At 40.9% G+C, this 23,314-nt stretch overlaps 1 protein-coding gene across 2 annotated transcripts; it reads left to right on the top strand.

Moving 5' to 3' along the window:
• The first annotated feature begins 858 nt into the window (after window positions 1-858).
• Window positions 859-22,721, top strand: OBI1 (ORC ubiquitin ligase 1). 2 transcript variants are annotated; one of them, XM_065678087.1, is made up of 6 exons: window positions 859-1,045; window positions 5,957-6,092; window positions 8,095-8,186; window positions 9,801-10,049; window positions 12,620-12,708; window positions 20,404-22,721. In XM_065678087.1, exons 1-6 carry the CDS (start codon window positions 974-976, stop codon window positions 21,905-21,907), a joined length of 2,142 nt encoding a protein of 713 aa, XP_065534159.1. In that variant the 5' UTR covers window positions 859-973; the 3' UTR covers window positions 21,908-22,721. The 2 variants fall into 2 exon arrangements, with proteins under 2 accessions (XP_065534159.1, XP_065534160.1); XM_065678088.1 differs by lacking the exon at window positions 859-1,045 and adding an exon at window positions 2,263-2,430.
• Window positions 22,722-23,314: the final 593 nt, after the last annotated feature.

Below are 23,314 nucleotides of genomic sequence, written 5' to 3' on the forward strand. Positions count from 1 at the left end.
GTGAGCAGATTCCTGGGAGCCTCCCGTCCCATCAGTACCGCTTCCCAGCTGCTCTCTGGCAGCCCCATAAAGCGCAGCACCGAGGCTCCACAATTTGGAGAGTTGCTGGTGCAAGTCAGGCACCAGGCACACGCTTTCATCTGTGGATTTGACCTCTCAGTTTCCATGCACCAGGACAAGATCTCCCATCAGGCATCACTAGGCAAGTGCCCCCACACATGGCACTCAAAGGGCTTGGGGGCTTATCACAGTCCTTTTTCCCTTGTCACCCTCAAAGCTACAGCCATATGGGCTGTTAACATCCCACCTGATCCAACAGGCAATACCTTGGGCCAGAAGTGAGGCACCTGCACAGCAGGAGGACAGCATGGGAGCCAAGGGGCAATGCCAGACACCAGGCCACTGCTGAGTACCTGCTGCAGCAGCCTGATGGACTCGAGGCAGTGGGCAAGGGGGGCAGGAGTTTTCTCTGGAACACGCTTCCATTTGTTATATTCTGGAGTACAACGCAAAAAGGGACATGGGGAAGAGCACAGAGGAAGGCTCAGAAGAACTAACAGGACTAAACCGGCTGCTTTATTTAATTCAGCACAGCGAAGCCTGAAAAAGGGATAGGTTTATAAGAGGAAATGAGAGCCCTTGCACTCACGTCAGCCCCCTCCTGCAAGGGCACCGTGTTTCCCCTCAGGAAGGCCGTGCGGAAGGCAAAACTTCCGCGAGACCCCCAGGCCTCCCGGCCTTACCCATGGCCAGGCCTTTGGCAGCGGCCGCCGGCAGAGCCGTGAAGGTGCCGCGGCTCCCGCCCGCCCTCCAGGGGAGCGCCGCAAAAGCGCGCACCGCCTACCCCGTGCCGGGAGGCGGCTTGGCCTCGCCGGCTTGCCGTAGCGGGGCTAGCGGAGGGCCGCTGCTGCCGCCGCCGCCGCTGCTGCCGCTGCCTGCGGTACTTCCGTGCTGGCGGGGCCGGGCCGCCGCGATGGCACAGCACGGGCCGAGTGTCACGCTGTCCCTCACGCTGCCCATCACCTGCCACATCTGCCTGGGGAAGGTAACGGCGGCGCCGCTGCCCTTCCCCCTCCGCCCCAGCCTCCGGGCTTCCCGGTGGTGCGTAAGGGGGGGGGGAGGGTGTACGGCCGGCGGCTGCTCGGGGCACCTTTCCGTGGGGTGCGCAGCCCTGACCCCACTGGGCTTATCTGCAGCTCCGTGTTGGGAAGAGTTGGGGTGTGGAGTCCCAGGGTCCCAGCCTCGGGAGGGAGGGAATCTGGCTTCCCGGGGGGGCCGTTCCTGGCTGCGGGCGAGGTTTATTGCCAGCGCTGGGATAGTTGGAAGCGCGTCCCCCCTCTCCTAGCGGCTGTTAGAAGGGGCTGGGGGCCCCGAAGTCCTGTCCACCCTGAAATGTGGGTTCGTGGCTCCAGGGTGGAGGTTTTGGGCTTGTTTTTTTTCGGTTCCGGTATCAGCAGGATAATCTCTTCACATACTAGGTGGGTCTGTATTTAAGCGTGGGGCCGTGTGGCAGAGGACAAGTGGAACAAAGAGAAGATGTGTGACCAAGGGGATTTAAAAAGTATTGAACAAAACTGCAAGACTCTGGAGAAACAAGTTTCCATTTCCTCTTTCTGACCCTTTCTCGGCCCCTTTCTCTTCTCCCTTGGGAAGTGGAGGGCTCTTATTAGTCTGTTAGTCTCTAAAAGCCCCAGAGCTAATTTCATAGCTGTCACTAATTGCTACTCAAATTCTTTGCTCATTCCCCAGTACATGGGGGTTTTTTTTTTTGTTCTTTTTTTTTTTTTTTTCCTTGCTCTCCAGAACAAAATAAACTTTTAAAACCACCACAATGATTACAAGGGAAGAAATAGCCTTTTACGTTTATACTCTGGCATTTACTGTCCAGTTAGTTTCTACCTCATGTGGCCTTTACTCCCACACCTTTTCTACTTTAGATAACAAAAGAATGGACACATTTGCTATAGAAGGTATGTGTAGTGCTGGTAGTGAAAGTAATTGGACATCTTTTTGTCAACTATCTTAACTCTGAGAAAGAGTTACCATATTTACTCATTTTGTGGCTTTTCTGTGGGAGCTGAGCAAGACTTCCTGGATGTGGTCCTGTTATCTCTCCTATTTATCTGTTTAATGAAAAAGGGAGTAGAACACAAATTTACTGTATCAAGAGTGGATACTCTTGAAAAAGAGGAGAGCAAAATCTTACTGACAATGCATTTGCTATTTGAATCTGATCCTAGTAACTTTCTAATCTAAACACTTGGCAGATTCGTTAGGTATTCACTCATATTTGGCTATAAAGCCACTGGGTTATTTCAAGCCACTGTTTCACACTTCCACTTATCTTCTGGAGTTGGCCAGGAATAGATGTTCCTGAATTTGTACTGGAAGAGATTTCCATGCTCTACTCGCTTGACATCTTGTACTAAGGTAATATATTATGTAAGTGAATCTGCCAGTGATATCTATGATAAAGTATTTGAATACTTTCCTTTTTAGATGGATTATGTTGTTTAAATTTTGCCAAATTTGACAGCTCTGGCTGTCTGGGTTTTTTTAATATGTATCTTTGTCTCGAGGTTGGAACTTCTCTGAAAAACTTTATCAGAGAAAGCTCTTCTCAAGAGTAAGGTTAGAGGAAAAATATTATTTTTTTATTTAAAGAGTTAAGGGAAAAATCCTGCTGGTTTTGCCCTGTCATGTAGGGGCAGCAGAAAGCGTTGTGAAGGGTTGACAGGTTCTAATATTTGTGTGGTTTGTAGCAGAGGCTTCAAATTGAGTAGGAGGCCCACCCTAGGGTCAGAATCATAAAATATTTAGGGTTGGAAAGGTTGGGCAGGGACGTCTCACACTAGACCATGTTGCCCAAGACTACAACCAACCTGGCCTTGAAACCCACCAGGGTTGGAGCATTTACCACTTCTTTGGGCAGCCTGTTCCAGTGCCTCACCACCCTCACAGTAAAGAACTTCTTCATTATATCTAACCTGAACTTTCCCTGTTTAAGTTTAAAACCCATTCTCCCTTGTCCTATTGCTACAGTCCCTGATGAAGAGTCAAAAGGTACTTCTTGCTATCTTTGCAAAAATTTGCAAAGGACTGACTGCAAAATAGGAAGTATTCACTGTTCTTAATGGTAAGGGAATAAAAAGAGAGATTGAAGAGAAACTGATTCAATAATGACAACCACTCGTTTTTAATGAAGCAGAAATCTTGGGGGGAGGGGGGGAGGGAGGAGTATTAGCCCATTTTGTTAGTGTGAGCAGTGTTGTGAAGTATATTGCCAAGATGTGCAAATAACCATTTATAATCAGAGTTAATCGCCTGGATAAATTTCATGTTTCTTACCTGAATATTCTTTTAACACAGTCTATGTTTATAATATCTGTATTCGTAATTAGCAATCAGATCACCACCTGCATCAGGCTTGTTAGGTTCACTTGTCCTAGGGTGGCTGAAGGTCTCTTCTGTAGGTTTTGGTATTGACAGTTTGCTTGGGCTTCAGCACACAATTTTGTGTGAATGCAGATGCCAGCTTGAACATGCGCCTGCTTCTCCATTAATGCTGCTGGAAGATCCAGAAGTGCCTTCAAAGCAGCATAGATGTGTATAGGATTTGATTTTGATCTGTGTAGGAATTGAGTGGTGGAGGGGGGGAATTAGGAAATAGCTCAGAACCAGCTAGCTGATCAAGCCTTCTCAAGTAAGCTGTAGTCTTTCTAGACGTTATGGTTGATAAAGGAGCTCAAACTGTGCTGTAATTCAAGTGAAATGCTTTTTAGGAATGAGTATGTCCCGATCCTCCACCCCCGGGGCTTGTCACAGTCGGTGGCTCAGGGACTGAGTGAAGGGCAGCAGTACCCCCAGACATTGTGTGACCTTTCAGTAGGAGTTTCTGCTGTTGTGCGATTTGCTTTGTGTGGGTCCCGAGAAAACAAAAGTATAAACCTCAGCCCTGAAATGAAACTTGTAAAGGTGTGTAAATCAGAAGCACTATACCCTGGAGAGTAATAAATGTGACTTACTGTTTTGCTAGAGCTACGGAGTAATCATTCACTTTCAAGAAGTGTGCTTCCGTGTCAGTTTTGGGGTAACTGAGGGTCTCTTGCTCCCCAGGGGGCAGACCTGCACTCCTGAAATGTCTTTTCCTGTTTGGATTATTTTACATTATTCTGCTCTGTGTCTTGTCATCACCATCCATATAACTCTGGGGCTGCCTCTGAGTCAGAAAGAAGTTTAGCTAGAGAAAAAGTTGGGTTTTTTTTTCCCTCTAGCTACTGGTGGGAAAGCTAGAGAATGCTCTTTTCTGGCAAAGAAAAGCAGTAAATAGCAAGATTTTATATATGTAATTGAAATTGTAATACTTAATGCTTAAGTAAGTAATACTTAAACTTTCCCAAAGCATCGGTGTGCTAATGCTTGCAAAAAAAAAAAAAAAAAAGCCTCCTTAATTAGAGGTGAAATTGTGCAGAGGCTTGGAGAAATTGTTTAGTCTCTCTCTATTCACACCTTTGGTAACTTGAGTTTCTGTTTGTGTATAGGTAAATCCTTTGGCTCCCAGGACTGTTGTATGAGAGGTTTTAAAAACACTGTGAATCTTCTTATGAGACAGAGGCATAAATAGTAAATTGGAGAACAGGCTGGTAGATCTGGGCCTTCATTCAGATACACGTGTATTTCAGTGGTAAAATGATTGGGTTTTAACTTGTGCAGCCTGGGTATGATTACTACAGGACGCATCTAATCTGTTTTCCCGAGCGGTTATTGGCTGTCCTTGCCAGTTGCTTGCTTCTTCCTGCTAATATTTTATTTTTCCTTTTTAGTTTGACTGCATTACTAATAGAATGAAAGGGGAAGATCTTGGATATGATGAGGACTTCATTTAAAGTTGAAAGGATTCTCTTCAACTTGGGCTTTAAGTGTAACACAGTAGAATCTGAAGTACTAAAAACTGATATTTCTGTGTCTCAAAACACATTTCTTAGGCACGTTTCTTAGGGGTGGAGGAAAACCAAATAATTATTTCTAAGACCCTGAACATAGATACTAATGTTAAGTCTTAAGAGATTTGAGAGTGCGTATTACAGTAAGCTGTAACAGAAGCTGCAGCAAAGCCTAGATAGAGAGGAAAGTCGTTTTATCTCTGTATCATATTTAGTCCCTGTATGCATACTTACTTTCAAACAGGGCTTATAGTTAAATGACAAGAGAGAATAATGCATTGTCATTAATATTTTCTAAAAGTTTGTTTACCCTTCTGGTTTGGAAGGGAAGGGGAGGGAAAGCTTCTTGAAAGGATCTGTGTCTGATTGGAATATTTAATCCTTCAGTTAGCTGCCCTGTTCTCGGGTAATGACTTATTTAGTAGCAATGCATATCTAGCAGGAGGCTTGAATTAGTGATTGCTGGTTCATGTTTCTGCTCTGTGGTTTTGGCCCTTACCCTCTTTAAAGCTGATTTCCATGAAGCTGATTATGTGCAGGCTAATCTGTAACACTATCTGTTTCAGTGACACCTCTTCCAAGGCAAAGCGCTGGTTGTTGCCAGGAGCAATCCCTCTTTGCCTCACTTTTGGAAATTGGTTAATGGACGTCTTTTGGTCTCCTTCAACCTGGGAGGCAAATACATTTCACTAAAGTGGCTGCATTTCCTGGAGGTTGTGGAGGGAAGCATGGGTGCCTGCCATACTGTGTATTAATCAGCTCTTGGAATCATGACCTTAGTTTTGCAGAAACTGTTATACCTTTGGTACCTTCAATAGTAGGGAGGTTTGGTGTTGTGAGTCAGGAAGTCACACCTAGCTAGCCCTGTGAAACAAGTGTCTTTTTCCTACAAGACCAGACTTTCACTGAATGATGGAGTAGGTATATTTTCATATTCTGTTACCTGAAAGAGTTTTGAAGTATTCATAGTGTCTTTCTGTTTGTTTTCATTTTTTCCCCCTTAATACTAAAAGGTACGTCACCCCGTCATCTGTGTCAACAGCCATGTATTCTGTTCTATTTGTATTGAAGTGTGGCTGAAGAACAATAATCAGTGCCCAGCTTGCAGGATTCCCATCACACCTGAAAATCCTTGCAAGGAAATTATAGGTAAGGATGACTCTAGGCTTTGAAATAACTTTCTGGTATTTACTGCCGGAGGAAATTCTTTTGAGTCCAAAGATATCTGGGCATTTTTTTCTTCTGTGTGTTTTTTACCAGCATCTACTGGCTTGAAATCTTTCCAGAAGCATACATAATAGCTACAAGGTAAAAATTCCAAAGATGACGTGTATATTAATGGCTAGATTATTCAAAGGCAGCAAGTGCACCATGGCTTTGATGATTGCTTTTTAAATCTTGGTTGGACAGTAAAAAAAAACTCCACGCCTCATGCTGTAGTACTCTACATATGCTTTGCAACCTGTCTACCTAAGAGGGTAATGTTTAGCTGAGAAATAGCATATTAAAATCCAGAATCTTGAGTATATGGTCTTCCCCCCCCCCTTTTTTTTTTTTTTTTTGATTCAGCATTTCTTCCCTTGTGCTTTATTTTTAAGAAGATGTCTTTTAACACAGAAATAAGACAAAGCTGCAACACCTGAGTGAGGATCCCAACTTCCCCAGAGCTAGGAAATACTGTGATATTTATTTGGCACAAAATGTCAGCTCTTTTATTTGGTTCTGAGAGAAAAATATATATGAACAGCCTCACTTCAGAAACTCACTCTGTCTTCTACTAATTAAATATATGCTTGATTTCCCCAACCCACTCCTCCCTCTTAGCTCTGTTTTAATAGATGGTCTTTAATAAGACAAGATTTTGTCAAGCAAAATACAAAGTTAAAAAATTCAAAAGTTGTCTGCTGTGAGGCAGGATTTTGACTTCCAAACATCACTGGTAGATACTCCCATTTAACCTGTTCTGAAAATGAAATGACTTTTAATCTTCTGTGGTCACAGGTTATAGAATCACAGAATAGTTAGGGTTGGAAAGGACCTCAAGATCATCTAGTTCCAACCTCCCTGCCATGGGCAGGGACACCTCACAGTAAACCATCCCACACAAGGCTCTGTCCAACCTGGCCTTGAACACCGCCAGAGATGGAGCATTCACAACTTCCTTGGGCTACCCATTCTGGTGTCTCACCGCCCTTACAGTAGAGAACTTCCTTATATTCAATCTAAACTTACCCTGTTTAAGTTTGAACCTATTACCCCTTGTCCTGTTACTACAGTCCCTAATGAAGAGTCCCTCCCCAGCACCCTTATAGGCCCCCTTCAGATACTGGAAGGCTGCTATGAGGGCTCCATGCAGCCTTCTCTTCTCCAGGCTGAACAGCCCCAACTTCCTCAGCCTGTCTTCATACGGGAGGTGCTACAGCCCCCTGATCATCCTCGTGGCCCTCCTCTGGACTTGTTCCAACAGTTCCATGTCCTTTTTATGTTGAGGACACCAGAACTGCACACAATACTCCAGGTGACGTCTCACAAGAGCAGAGTAGAGGGGCAGGATCACCTCCTTCGACCTGCTGGTCGCACTCATTTTGATGCAGCCCTAGATACGATTGGCCTTCTGGGCTGCGAGCACACACTGCCAACTCATATTCAGTTTCTCATTGACCAACACCCCCAAGTCCTTCTCTGCAGGGCCGCTCTGAATCTCTTCTCTGCTCAACCTGTAGCTGTGCCTGGGATTGCTCTGACCAAGGTGTAGGACCTTGCACTTGTCATGGTTAAACTTCAAAATGTTGGCATCTGCTCACTTCACAAGCATGTCAAGGTCCCTCTGGATGGCATTCCTTCCCTCCAGCATATCAACCGAACCACACAGCTCATTGTCATTGGCAAACTTGCTGAGGGCACACTCAATCCCACTGTCCATGTCACCAACAAAGATGTTGAACAAGACCGGTCCCAACACCGATCCCTGAGGGGCACCACTCCTTACTGGTCTGTAACTGGACATTGAGCCACTGACCACAATGAATGGTCCAATATTACCTGTATTTGTAGTTGATAATATGAAAAGTGCTATAAAGTGAGTGCCTAGTATTGAATTGACTGGAAAATAAACAATACTAGTGTTTCTTTTCATGCTGTGCTGCTTTAGGAGGAACAAGTGAAAGTGATCCTGTCTTTAGCCCGACAGTCAGAAAACACCTACGTAAAACAAGACTTGAATTGCTCCACAAAGAATATGAGGTAAGGACATGGGGAGTGTTGTGACTTTCTAGATGAATTGCAGCTGTTACATTACTGCATACCACTGGTCCTTTTGCATTGAGTCCTGGTACTTTTAATTTGAGTAAAAGTTTATACTGGAGTTACACGAAATTTGGCTGTGTTAAAACCCTGGCTTCTGGCTAAGGTTATGAGGGAGCATTTGTTGGTGTTTGAAGTGGTCTTGCTAAAGACAAGATGTTATTCTTTATATGCTATAAGTAACCAGGCACAGGCAATGATACAGTTTTGTGGGAATTCCACCCCCAGGTGATACGGGACAGTTTTCTTTATGCAGATTGGGCACTGGGGCTTTTTGTTTTGTTTTCAATACAAATGCAGACACTTCCTGAAGTAATTCCATGTTGCTCAGGGATACTAAATTCCTTCTTAAAGAATATTGCCTACTGTAATCTTCTAGCATAGGTTAATTTTTATCATTGTTGCTTTTTTGTTTCCTGACAGTAAGTGCTTGGAAGTTTATCTGCACTTTCCTGCTGGAAAAAATATTCTCATAGGAGCAAGGTGAAAAGGTGTTAATAAGGAATATGTTTAGTTTGTTTTCTCATCTGTTGTTTCCTTAGTAGCAGCAATGTGAAGACGTCTCATATTTTGTAAGGAAACCTGTCTCAGGGAGGAGAATGGGAGAAAGGAAACAGACACTGTATATATCCTTAACACTGGGGAAGTAAGGGCTGTCTTTTGTGACAAGATTGCGTATAGCTTAACTTCTTTCATCCTCCATGAAAGGAGGAGTCAGGAAAAGGAGTTTTCCTGCCTTTCTGTTGAATCAACTCAGATAGGCATAGGATAACATAAATCTCTTCAAAAACCCTAAATTTAAAATTATTGTTCTCCTGCTGGTGGGAGTGGTGGTGGGGAAGCCTGGTTATTAGTGCAAATGTGCCTGGGATGTATGTAAATGCTATATATGGCCTCCTTGCACAACTCACACATTTAAATTGGTGAACAGTGTAGGAGACATGTTTTCAGGATAAATTCTTTCTTTTATCCCTTTAACAAGAGGCTTTTGAAGGTTTGTGCTTCTCTGTGGCTTCAGAACAATATGGCTAAGAGCTTTGTTCTTTGCATTTTGAGAGTCTTTCCTGAGATGCATAGCTGGAGCAGACTCTTCCAGACATTGTTCTGGCCATTTTGAATTTTGAAGCTTTCAGCTTCCGAACATGTGATATTTCAGAATTATATGAGAAACATTCTCAAATAACAGCAAATGAGTCAGCAGAACACGACCTTAAGAACACTCTTAATACAGGAAATCCTCCCACAGAGTGCCCTAATAATAGATTCATGTTGCTGAATGCTTTGAAGTTTTTGGTCTGCCTGCTGGTTTGTTCAGGGTCCTTTATGTAGTCAGGGGATTCCCTTCACTAAAACCTTCACTATGCTTGAGTGTGCAGGTTGATTAAAATCCTGCCTAGAGCACAATACATAAACATACTTAGATATATGTATAAGTGAAGGCATACATCTGGGCTTGCCAGAACCCATGTTTCTGAAGTGCTGTGGGAACTTGCCAGTATTATTTAATTAATCTCATGCATTATTTTAATTCCTGTGAATTTCTGACATCTTTAGGATGAAATAGAATCCTTGCAAAAAGAAGTGGAAGATCTGAGAGGTAAAAATCTCAGTTTACAGACACAGTTGAAATCTCTTCTGGATCCTACGGCATCAGCTTTGTCTTTCCAAAATGAGGAAACCAGCAAGTCAGCAAATGAAGCAAGGACCAGTGGCCCAGAAACCCCAGAGGAATGGAGCAAAAAGCTGAAAGCTGCCAATTATATGTATGAAAAAGTGATGGATAACATGGAAAAGCTAAAGGAGGTGATAAATACATTTCTTCAGCTACCTTGTAGTATAACTGGTTTATATTAGTTAAATGGGTGTGCGATCTAGCATGACCTTTGGGTACTTCATAGATCCAGAAGAAAGAGTTGAAAATTGAATTCCAGTGACTGTTGGTGTATCATAGTATTTCCATAAAGCCTTCACAAGTGTCAGATGTTATTGCTTGTTCTAGTGAGTCTTGTATGTGACTCTTCTTCAACTCCTCTGTCACTCTGTGGCTGGATAATTGGATTATAGTAGCACTTGTCACCAGTATTGATGACCAGATTTTTCAGGCTTACAATAATCTATATAATATATCTATCCTACAACTTTCAGTGGCCAAACACAGTACAGTTGACTGAGGTAGATTTTGCACTATTGCCCTCCCTGCTAGCCAATATTTTTGGTGCAATTTGCTGAGACAGAGTAACTTGACCCTTTGACCGAAAATAGACAAGCTTCAGCATTTTATGACCAGAAGATCCTTTGCTGGAAACCTGCGGCTTTTTTATACATCTTGGATTTAATACAGGAGAAAACCTGATACTGCAGGATTAATGGGGGAGATAGTTATGTAAAAATACATCTAAACAAAAATATCTTGCAAAATCTACCTACAGTCACAAGAAGGATCACCTCAAACATTGAAGAAGAGTGACATTTCAAGACTAATTTGAAAAGCAAGGTGGAAAGAACTGGACTTGCATTTATTCAGAATGCTGCCTTTATTTCTTCTATTAACAATCCTGAGTTGCCTCCTGCAAAACTGAAGCATTGTGTGTTGGAGGACTCTGTTTGTTTGTTTGAAAAGCAAGAGCTGTTCAGTCACAACAGCAAGACCTCTTTCCCCTATACACTCAACCTGGAACCAGAAACCTTATCCCCTAAAGTGCCTGACCCAGGAGCTTCAACCACCCATATCTTCCCAGTGAAACAGGGTCTAAAACCAGACTGAGTCAAGAAATAGCAGTCACTTTTATCATTTAATGTCTCAGAGCAGAGACTCCCAAAGTAGGCATTATTACTGAGTGGAGTTGTAACAAGTATGGAAGTGGTGATAGGAGCCCAGAAGTAGAGATACTAGACAAGGTACACTCATAAATAATACAGTTACATGAACTCGTTGATCTAGATGTTGTGCTGCAAGTGGGGATCCCTCCCAGGTTACAAGTTTGGAGGGTACAGCACCCTCAGGAAGAAGGGCACCAAAGAGGTTCAGTCCTGCCTTGCCATGTGCCAGGTGGAGGATGCCCTACGCACCAACTCTATGCAAGTCATGCAGTTTTCTATTAGACTGTGAGGCTGGGGAAACTGTGTTTCTGGAAAGAGAGAAAGGTCTTGTCCATGCTCTCAAATGGTTTCATGCTCCTTTGGTACTGAGGTATCCTGGATTCTTGCTCGTTGCTTTCAAGACAGTTTTTTTTTGCTTTTATTTTTTAAATACCACATGGTTGACGTGTCACCCGTGCACCCAAGTCCTGGGCTCACCCTTCCCATTCCTTCTTTGTCAGAACTTTCTATTTACTCTTTCTGCCCCTAGGAATATTGTGGTGTTGAAGGTGGTGGTGTTTCGGTTTTAGTTTGGTTTTACTGCTCCATTCTCTTTACCCTCCCTACTTTCTTTGCCTCACCTGGAGAGGTTGATGGGATTGTCTGTATAAACGTTTAAGGTTTTCTGTCTCTCTTCTTCCACTGTTTGATCCTTCTGAAAAAGTACATTTCACTCCTGAGCTCAGTTGCATGATTCCTTCTTCGTAGCTAGATCTAGAATTCATTATGCAGTGGAAGCGGCATCTAGTTGAGGCTGTGAATTACAAGTGCTGGACTGGTGATTCTGTTTTCCGCGTATAGAGATTGAGCCGACTATGAATTGCAGAGTATTTTCTACTTGTTAGGGTAGTGACATTGATTGTTCTGAAACACAGAGGCAAGAAAACTTGTTTTTATATGAAGTGTCTTGTTAAGGGTGTCTGCTGAACTGAGAAGAAGGAATTGACCTCAATTCAAGGAGTAAGAAGGGTTGTGTATCAGGATTCTTAATCACAACATCCTGGAAGAAAGTGAAGAAGGACTGCAAATAGCTTGTCATAATGGATTTATATCCACAGGATAACTATGCTTTAAAAACAAGTCAAAAAACACAAAGTAATCTTACTCTAATTTGGAGTGGGGGAAGCTGTTCAACATTAGTTTTGCTGATACCTGCACATTGTAATGTTAATGTACTTAACGTATTTAGTCACGTGGAAAAAACAACATGGAATTGCCATTAGTACATTTCCTTAATGACTTTCTGTGCTAACTAACATAGCTGTGTTTATTTCCCTAGATAGGACACTTGTGATGTATTTTGGGAATATAAATAAAAAATGCCTGTTCACTATTCAGTTTTGCAAGCCATTTCCCATGATGGTTTTTAAGTGGTGTCCCTGTCTGAAGGCTGTTTCCTGCCTTCACATTTCCAGTTCTGCCCCTTTAAAAAGGAGAAACAGCTTGTCCTATAAATATTAGAAGTAATTTCTGTTTTACTCTATACTTATTTTCTTTCCTTTTCTTTTCCTTAGGCAAATAAGAAACTGAGCATGGAAAACAATAGCCTTTTAAGAGAGAATTTGCGACTAAAAGCTGAAGTTGATAATAGATCACCCCAAAAGTATGTGAATATTTTAAAAGCTACTGAATTTTATTTATAGACTGTTTAACTGTTGTAGAGCTTTAACCTAAATCTGTGGTGGTGTACATGGTGTTACATATGTGGATTTTGGAATTTTTACCGTCATAGATTTGGGTGACAAATGTAACTTACAGAATAGCACCAAGTGGGTGACAAATGCAATTTACAGAGTAGCAGCAAGTCTACAGTGAAGGAGTATGACATGACTAGAAGTGTTATTCCTTGCGTTATCTGGGCAATATTGAAGGACTGGATTCATTAGTTGAATTCTGTAGTTAACTTATTTTTGGTTTTGGGTTATTTCTAAGTGTAGTATAAGATCAAAGTAGGTCTGTTACTAACTGCAGATGTTCTGGTTGTTTGATTTTGGTTTGTTCTTCCTTTTGCCGCCTTCAGGGTTTGTTATGTGAACTTAAGCTCCCTGTTCAAGGGAATTCCCTGGTAGCTTTGTGTCTGGGCAGGATATGTAGAATCAAGCTTCTGCAGCATGAGACCATCATTCTCAGAATGGACACCTGTGTTTAATACTCTTAAACAGTTAAAACATCTGTGACAGCAACCTCAAAAAGCAAATACTTTGCTGTACTTTGGAAGCAAAGCAACATGTTCATGCTTTTAAGTTGTGTTTCTTTCTTTGGTTTTCTAACTTTTTTTTCTCTCATTAGTTTAGAACTTAGAAAGCTAAGAGCAGCATTGACCAAAGGTTTATATGGTCCTTTTGAGGAAGAGGGTTGGGGGCACCTGTGTAATGTCAGAAAAGAGCTCTCTGGATTTTGTTCTAGTTCACAACTGAATTGCTGGAAGATGAAATTCATCCTTATAGAGAGCTTGCTTGCCATACTGCTTGTCATTTGAGACCACAGGGAAGAAGATGCATGATCCTTCTGCTGTGCTGTTGAAGGCATAAAAGTACATTCTGCCCTGAAGTACTCTAATAAGGGAGATAGAGCCCTGTTTAAGGTCTTGGCAATGGAGAGAGCGTTAATGGCATGAAATGTCTTTTTCCGTAAGATTCAAGAGTGAGTTGGCAACAATGGCAAACTTGAAAAGTAAATAGATGTAACTTAATACGTCCTAGAAAAGAAGAAGAGACAGGTAATCTAACTTGATTTTTACTTTACTGATGTCAGGTAAACTCCCTGGTGGAGAGAATTTTGTTTCTTCTAGATTTACTATCCTGTTGTTCAGAAAAATTAGATATCAGAGGGGAGGGGATGTGAAGAACTATAGTCTTTGTTGCAAGCTGATTATTTTGCCATCTTTTGCCAGTGTGGCCTAAAACACTAGCCAGACACTTCATTCTTTAGAAGCACAGATACAGGAAATGTTAGAAATTGGACAGTTTTGATGCACATGCCAAACTTAAAAACAGTTCTTCTGAATTCCAGTCACATCCATCAAGTGGTAGGAAGTCTCTGCCATCTTAGTGTTATTAGCAGATTTTATAAATTAACTTTCATCCTTGTAGTCATTAGTCCGGCCGGTATCTAGACCAGACGTAATATTGAGACATTTTTTAAATGTTCTTCCAGTTCTGATGGCAGACTTTTATAATACCTAAAAGGTCATTCAATTAGGCTTCATACGCTGAACAGGGGTTGCAGTAAATATTTTCTTACCTTGCTTATGAAATCAACATTGAAGGCATAAACATCAGAATGTGACAGTGTCACTATAATTAAGCTTTTCTGTGCAGGTACACTGATTTGCCAGTACAGTTGTTTCAGTGTACTTTATTCAGAATTGCTCAGAGGGTAATTTTGGGGAAGAGCTTCTGTATTGCTCTCTAGTGCAGTTTTAAATAGCTGTTGAATTGGATCTTTGTAATTTAGTGTCATTGCCATTGTTTCATTTGTCATATGTTTCTCAGCTTCAGATTTTCAGGTGTAGATTCATGCTTAACTGGTTGGATAACTAAAACTTGTATCAGATTATTTTAGAGAGGTTTTGTCAGTATTCAATTCTCTTACCCCAAATATAGTTCATTTTGTGCATAATGATACTGAAACTAAGTATCACAACCTAAATTATTTTAGTAGGCTTTGCTTTACAGCAAAGGAAATGCTGATGGCAGGTGAATGATCCCTTTGTAACACAGACTCTACTTCTGACTTCATAGGAAAAAATTTAATTGCCCTTCTTCAGTGGTCAATAAAAAATTTTCCTTTTATCATAGTCTTGAGTTATTTTTCTTTGTTCATATCTATTAAAACCTGCTGAAAAATGTCATGTATGTCAATAGAATTGACATTGCAGCCATGTCGGGGATTTTTACACAGTTTTTTAATTGATGATGCTGATTGATTAGATTTTTTTTTTTTTTCTCTCTGAAACATTTTCAAGAGTAGATCTTCACGAGAATACCATACCATTGTATAGTTGGGACATAGGTCTGAAAAGTAAATAGGGGAAAGTTTCTTGCTCTAATTCTTACCAGTGACCTGCATTAGTCTCCCATTTCTCCAGAAAATAGACTGATTGTTTGGAGGTTATTGGTTGGTCTTTGTTTGCCTTTTCTCCGGAGAAATTTTTAGTGACTTCCGTTTTCCTGGTGCAGAACAGGAAAACTTCTAAAACTTAAGTTTTAGGGATGATATAGCCCTGTTACTTCCAGCTCTGCTTAAAATAGAAAACTCTTAGGTCTATTGGCAAGGCACAATGGATCTAAAAGCATGGATCTAAAAGCATTTTTGGCAAAGGGATGTTTGCTTTTTACCTGAAGGAAAATAACTAGCACGTCCATCTACTCCAGGGTATAGTGTATTTTATGAATGGTTAGATTCAAATTAGCTTGAACCAGACTTCTAGGCTTCCTAGGAGTCATTTCCCTAAATATTTAATTTCTTCTGCCAGTTAAAATCCCAGTATGAAAAGCTATCTGTAACATGCAGAAAATAGTTGTGTTATCTCTTTTCTCTGGTTTTATGCGTGGTTTTGTTGTTGTTTTCTTGGGGTGGGTTTTTTTTTTTCCTTCTTCAGGTATACCGTTTATCTTTGTGACTTCAGGTGCCTGCACACTGAAATCTAAGGCTGCTGACTTTTCAGGTCATTCTGTACAATATTCACTTTTTATCTAACTAGAATATTTCCACTCATGCCAGACTATTTGATTCAACCTGCATTTCAGTGGGTCTGAAAATAAACTTCTGGTAACCACTGTCCTGGGTGCAGGTGATAAGAATGCTGCTGTCTTCCTTGGTAGAAACCTGGGCTACTTTCTCACCTCCTCACAAGCTTGCTGTCCCAGAGGACTGACCATTTTCAAAGACCAGCTGCAGTGTGACCTTAAAAGTGAATAGGAGAAAATGCTGTATAGTAGCCTTCAAAACAGCTTTAGGTTCTTGAGTCATAACATTAAATCCTGAGGAAGCACCCATTCCAGACACGAAGAGCTGAATCTGAAGTGGGTGGGTAAGAACATTCAGGTCACACTCCTTGGTTTTATGGGTTTTCTGGTGGTTTGATTTGTTTTGGTGGGTTTTTTTCTTAGTAATTCTGAAGTAATCCTTTCTGCCCTATACTATTCGCCAATCTTGTATATATATAATCTGGCTTTCTTACGTGCAAGACCAGTGCAGCTTCACTGAAAGATATTAAAAAGCTTTGAGAAGCTTTGCATATTTGTTTGAATTCACCCAGTTCTCTAAGTGAAAGGAAATGCTCGTACAAAGAATGTACCTGACTTGGCTATTCTGTTCAAATCCTGCTGCTCTGCAGTTATCCAAAAACACTAAAACTTAGTTTTACTCATGTGATTTGAAGGAAGTGGATTTCTCTGAAGACCATGCATCTTCAGATTAGTTTGTACTCTCTGAACTGTGTGATAAAAGGGATTTACTCGCCAGCATTTGCTTATATTGAAAATAATCTGTTCTTTTACAAGCTTAAAAAAATAGCTATAGCAAGTGTTTCTATTACTTTCTTCAAGAAGAAACCATTGTACACTTCTGTCAAGCAACTTAATTTGCCAATTTAGGATGGAAAGCAGTAGTAGGCTACACCCAGAACCACTTTTTCAGTGGAACCAAATTCCATTGCAGAGTGATAGCTGGAGGCCAGCAGTCATGTGAAGGTCCTTAGGCTATCTAAAATGTCACTAGGTGTTTGTGTTGAAGGACCAAATCCCACCTGAAGTGTCTTTCTATTCGCTTATGAGTGACCACTTTCTGTGGAAAAGCTTTCCATTTTCTATGGAAAAGATGTACTTGAAACAAGTGCAGCGAGATACAAACTCATTGTTTAAGTGATACAACTAGAGAACAAGACCCCTAACACTCAAAAGACATTATTCAGGCACGAGGATATGAAAAGTGCTTTTTACCACCTGTATACTGAATACCTTAACTTCTCCTTAAGAATGTATCAGTTTGTTACCATGTGTGAAGTGGTACATATCTTTTGGGGAAAAATAGTTTATCTAGAGTGTGAGGTCAAACCTTAACTTATTTAGAATCATAGAATCATAGAATAGTTAGGGTTGGAAAGGACCTCAAGAGCATCTAGTTCCAACCCCCCTGCCATGGGCAGGGTCACCTCACACTAAACCATCCCACCCAAGGCTTCATCCAACCTGGCCTTGAACACTGCCAGGGATGGAGCACTCACAACCTCCCTGGGCAACCCATTCGAGCGCCTCACCACCCTAACAGGAAAGAACTTCCTCCTTATATCCAATCTAAGATTTTCATGTAAATGTACTGCATTCTATTATTACTGCCATCAGAGCTTAATTTTTTTGGCTATGACACAGCTCCCTGTACACCTGAGGGGAAAAGAAGAGGAAATCTCTTAGAACAATGGTTTGGTTTGGGGAGATGGGAAGATTCTGGCTTCTTTAACCAAAATATATATGTCTCTTAAGCTTTCTGCTGATCTCCCAGGTCAGCCACTAAAACACCTATGTCATCCTCTGGTCTGGAGTAATTGGTTTAAATATGTGCATTGTAATATAACTGTCTTAAGTATCCATGTCCTTGAAAATTTGGGAAATAAATGCATGCAAGTCTCAATGCAGAAACAGGAAGTCACTACTGTTCTGGTGCTTAACTACAGAGGTTACTGTTTGTAGGCAGTATGTCATATGCTCCATTTCTGAAAACCAAAATTCCCAAGCATATCCCTCTGCAACAATTAACATATTAGTGATGCTGTTTGGCTTTGAACAACATACTGTATTTTTATGACCTGAAGACACTTGTAATAAAAGTTGCACTTGAGAGTACAGTGCTTCTTTCTCATAAGCAAATCTCAGTCTGTCACTAGTGCTATTTGCATTAAATAAACATATTACACCATTCTTCCATTAAAAAGGAATTGCCAGGTATGCATATAAATGTAAACATGTTTAATTTTTATGTCAAAGTGTCTGTTAGAGCAGACTCCAGAAAATCTTGCTTATTTTACGTAAGCGTTTTTCTCCATCTCTCACTTGGTTATTAAGCTAAATTGTATTTTTGTATCATCTTTATATCCTTTATTAAGCGTTGTAGGGTTTGTTCATGTAAGGTTGTGTGAACAAGTCTGTTAGAGAAATACTTACGGATTACCCTAGGAAGCAGGAACAGTTTTGCTTGTGCCCTGCTACGCTACAGAGGCTCCTTTAGTATCTTAAACCAAAACCTGAGTTCCTTTTGCTGAAGGAGGGAATAAGCCAAAATGTGTTGTATATGAGGATGCTTATTCCATTGTAACTCACTTTCCCTGAAAATATAATTGCATTTGCAAGCTGTCTGTGATTCTGCTTTTGTCTATGTTCATGGGGGAGAGGGAGAAGTCCTGTGCGCTTCGTCTCCCATTTCCCTCTTGCATGCAACCAGAAATGGAGAAACTGCTATAATCAATGGAGAAAGCATGGAGTGAGCAAATGAAAAGTGGTTTGTATTTGTTTTTATGAAGACAAAACTATTTGGGTGGAGGTAGTGCAGAGGTGGGGGGATCCTTGCCTTGACAGAGTTCCAATTCAGCCAGCTTCTTTTAGGGGAAAAAGAATCTTACCAAGTGAACACTTCTAAATACAAAACTTGTACCTTGATATTCCATGTCTCCAAAGCAGTGAGTGGCACACATCAAACTGTGTGAAGCTTATGCTGGTCTGATTTAAAAAGTGGTCTAATAGCAGTGCTGTGAAAGAACTGACTTAGACTGTTGTGTGAATCTTACCCGCCACTGAACCATCTACACCAAAATCTCCAAAGTCCTTTCAATATGCAGAAGCAGTTGAATGGTGAAATATGTCATATGTGCCCAGTTTGTTTGGGGCTTGTGATACCCTCTACTCCTTTCCTTGACTGCCTCCTTAATTGTATTGTAATTGTCAGCATAGAGCAGTTTCCTACTGCTTTGGGCTCAGAAGCAAACGAAGTACAGAAACAAAATATAGTTTGATTCCTTGCTGGAAATGCCTGCATAGATTCATGGGTATTTTGTCAGCATAGTCATAGGCCACAGATACACCACCTTCAGACTTCACTGCAGCACAGGTTTAAGGGTTGCAGTGAGAGCATTTTGCAAAGAGATGAGGGGAACGGGATGGGGCAAATGCAATGGGAGTTCCCTGTGATTCTGTAGGGGAGGGGTAGATAGACAAAGAAACTGAGTGGAAATACCAGGCAGTGTTTTTGCTGGAAGAGTAAATGTAAACTTATGTTGTAACGTGGAGGTTAGTGTAAGCCCACATAAAGAATTGTCACTTCTTTTCTTTGTGATATAAAACTTTACGTGTCAGAGTTGTAGGGTGGCTGCAGGTCCTTCCCTCTTTCCTAATAATACCAGAACTTTAATTGTTTTTTCTCTCAGTAAATTGAAAGCCTCGGATGGAGCAGGAAATTCCCTGGTGCCCACCTGTCAGTGACAGGATAGAATTAGTCAGGGCATATAGCTGAAACCTTCACCTGCCCTCTGGGGAAGGTCACTCTTGAAAGCTGGTGAAGGATGGGGGGAAGGCAAGTCCGCATCTTGGCAGTTGAAAATGTGCTGAAGCTGGAAGCATCACAAACTCACAAGTTTCACAAACCACAAGTGGCAGGTTTTTTTGTATTGGAGTCAAGAAATTAGATTGTTGCAGTTGTAAAGCTCAAAAAACAAGTACCTCTGGAGCAGGTGGAAGTACCGTCCACATGATGGCCAAGGAAAAGCTGTATCTCTAACAGGAATATAATTGAAATGGTCTACATAAGTATTTAAACCACCTCAAAGGACTGTTGCAGTTTCTGAATTTCATATTGGCATTTTATATTTGACAAGGTGACATTGTGTAAGAAATGTATTGTAAAACATGGCTGTACTGTAGGAAAATGATTGAATGTAAATATTTCAAGATGTGGACCACTGTTCAAATGTTATCATAAATCTTTGCCATTGTTTTAGGGAATAATTCTTCATGCATATTTGAATTGAATTGATAGAACTAGCCCCTTGAAGGGTAATGTGCTTGTTATTGCCTTTCTACCACTAATAGTTTAATTTTGGCTTTTTGGGTATTCAGCTCCACCTGTACATTATATATGATGATTTTATTATTTTTTTTCTTCATAACTAGCAGAGAAAAGTTTTTACTTTTGTTTTTGAATTAACACAGTGTTTAATAGCTTTGTTCTTTCTTGAAATGAGCTCACAAAGCACCATGAGGATGTCTTTTTCTATCTTAATATTTTCTTTCTTTTTTATTTCTTGCAGGTATGGTAGGTTTACAGTAGCTGCACTTCAGTCCAAAGTTGAACAAAGTGAACGTGAAATGAACCGTCTAAAAAAGGCACTGGAAAGAAGTGATAAATACATAGAAGAAATTGAGTGTCAGCTTTTACAGCTGCAAAATGCAGCCAAAGGAACACAGACAGTGAGCACTGTTAGTGAGCGAGCGCTTTCCGCAGATGCTAAAGGAGCTGAGAGCAGTGAAGATGCAACATGTTTGAAAGCCCAAGTTGAGGAAAAAAAAGCTTTGACTACCAGTCAAAGTCCTGACAGTCTTGAACAGCTGACAAGTGGTGAAACTAGTTTAAGCTCTTCTAGTCAAGAGGGTTCAAATGGCTCAGATACCCAGTGTGCCTCAAAGAAAGAACTGTTTCCAAGATGTCATGGGGTTCTCCTGGATGAAAATAGTACAAATATGGATGCCTGCTTAGAAGAGCAGTGGAATAAAATTGAGGAATGTACCACATATAAGGATGAAGAACTTTATGATCTTCCACCACCATGCACTCCTTTTCTGTCTCTCAGTCGCCTTCAGTTGAACACTCCTGATGGGAAAGAAAATGTGAGGAAACCATCAGTGTTCCTGAGAAAACTGAAATTTGAAGAGTTTTGTGATACTTCAGATGATTGCAGCAAAGATGCTCCTGAACACAGCACAAGCAGCTGTAATAACGAAAAGAAGCTAAACTGTTTTACTACTGGAAAATCAGGTTTTTGGGGGACCTGCCCCACAAATTTTGCTGAGAACTTAGATTTTGATGAATCAGAGCAAAATTCAGTAGCTGGTCAGTCAGATGAGACATCATCAAAGTCCAGCGATAAAACAAGCTCTTGCTTACCTAAGAGGTTGCATACCCTCTGCTCTTCTGAAATGAATCGCACAAGAACCTCTAGCGAGGCATCTATGGATGCTGCCTACCTCGATAAAATTTCTGAGTTGGACTCAATGATGTCCGAGTCAGACAACAGCAAGAGTCCATGCTATAATTTCAAGTCCTCTGATCTTGATAATTCTTCAAAGTCAACAGAGTGCTCTAAGCTTCTGAATGGATCTGAGAAGAAACTGGAAGAGGTGAGTGAGGAACAGAGTATGAAGTGTCCAGAGGCAAGCGATCCAGCAGTTGACAGAAGTGGCTGGAAACCTGCTGTATTTTCCATGCTCTCCCCATCTGAGCTGGATATGAATGACCACTTTCCACTGTTTACAGGCCAAAACACAGTGGCTAGTGATATCAAACCTCCAAATTGTTCATTTCAAAGAGACTTTTCTCAGAGTTCACTATTCAGTAACTCACAAAGGTTGTTTGAGGAACAAAAGTTTGGTTCCTGCTTTTTAAAGATGCCATCTGACCTGCACAATCAGCTTAATCCTCCTTGGGTGTCTTCCTTTATAGCTGAAAGGAAAAATAAAAATGCCAGTCAGTCAACCAAGAGGAAAATTCAAAGCAGCCTTTCCAGTGCTAGTCCATCAAAAACCACCAAAAACTGATTCTGCTCAGAAAGTGAACTTGACTCAAAGTCATCAACCTGCAAATGTTTAATATTTACAGGTGAACTTAATGACTTCCATGCAATCCAATCTATGTGAAATCTGAACAGTCCCTTCCCTGTTACAAGCTTTTTCCTAGGCAAGAACCAGTTCAGATTCTTTCCTTTGGCTGGGCATTTTATTGGCTTGGGGGTGGGGTTTTGGATTTTAAGTTTTCACGTTACATCATCTTCCAGTTGTGGACACATCTAATGGTTCCCTCGAGCAGGACAGTTGCAAGTGATCTTGTCAAATCATTTCTGTAAGATTTTATTTTAAAGGTTACGTTTCCCATTCCTAAAGATTGTCTTGTGCGTGTAAGGCAGCTACTGGCTATATATCCTATGGATTCATGGAATTGCTATAAAACAATGTCACTTTTGCCATAAAACTCATCTCCCAGAGGAAATGTTGCTGCTTGGACTGTTTCATAGCACTGTGCTATACTGAAACTCTTTGTTTTATGTGGGTGTAAGGCAGCAGCCTCTTTCTTTTCAGGGTTACAGCACTGTAGTTAAAAAACATCTCTTCATGAACACTGCAAACACAGCTTGTATCTTTTGAAGTTAAGCACAATTTTTAATTTAGTTCCCAAAAAGCATTGTTATTCTAAATGTGCTCGGTATGCCTGTATAGACCATAAAAATGGGTTTGTATGCTAATGACTTGTTTACCTAATGTGCACTGAACATTTTACATTAATACTGTACCATTTTACATTAATACTGCATGCTTTTCTATGTGAATTGAATAAAACATGTTATAAGCACTGTAATCCTTGATGTCGCCTCAAATATTGAATTAGGAGAAAAAGAATGGGGAAACTTTTTACCTTTTTTTTCTTTTTTTTTTCTTTTTTTTTTTTTTTTTTGTAATTTGGAAACTAGATATGTAAGTTTTGTAAAACACAAATGTAAGCTTATTCACAAGAAAAAAATCAAATCTCCCTTCCTCCTCCTTGTTAGACATATTACCATTCCAGTGTCAGCATCGATACAGTTGATGGAAATGGCTTTCGGCCTCTTTGGAGGTGACTCTTCCATAAAGTATTGCATAGGTCAACATAATGTGATGGCCTACTACAGGCAGGAGACCTAATTAAGCAGCAGAGCAAAATTGGTTTCTTTGCATTATTGTGTTTAAGTTTTTTTAAGGGCATATTTAATTGCAAGATGTGGGTTTTTCTTTCTATATAGGCCTCTGATGGCATTTCTTAGAAACAGACATCCTTGCTTCATCAATACCTATGATATGAAAAATCCATATGCTGCTTTGTGTCCCTTGGAAAAGAGTAATAGCCACTTGGGAAACCTCAGCAGACTGGCTTATCTTTTGTAAAGTGAAGTCCTGTAAGCGGTTTGAAGAACA

The sequence above is a fragment of the Lathamus discolor genome, chromosome 4 (assembly GCF_037157495.1).
Source record: "Lathamus discolor isolate bLatDis1 chromosome 4, bLatDis1.hap1, whole genome shotgun sequence".
NCBI lineage: Eukaryota > Metazoa > Chordata > Aves > Psittaciformes > Psittacidae > Lathamus > Lathamus discolor.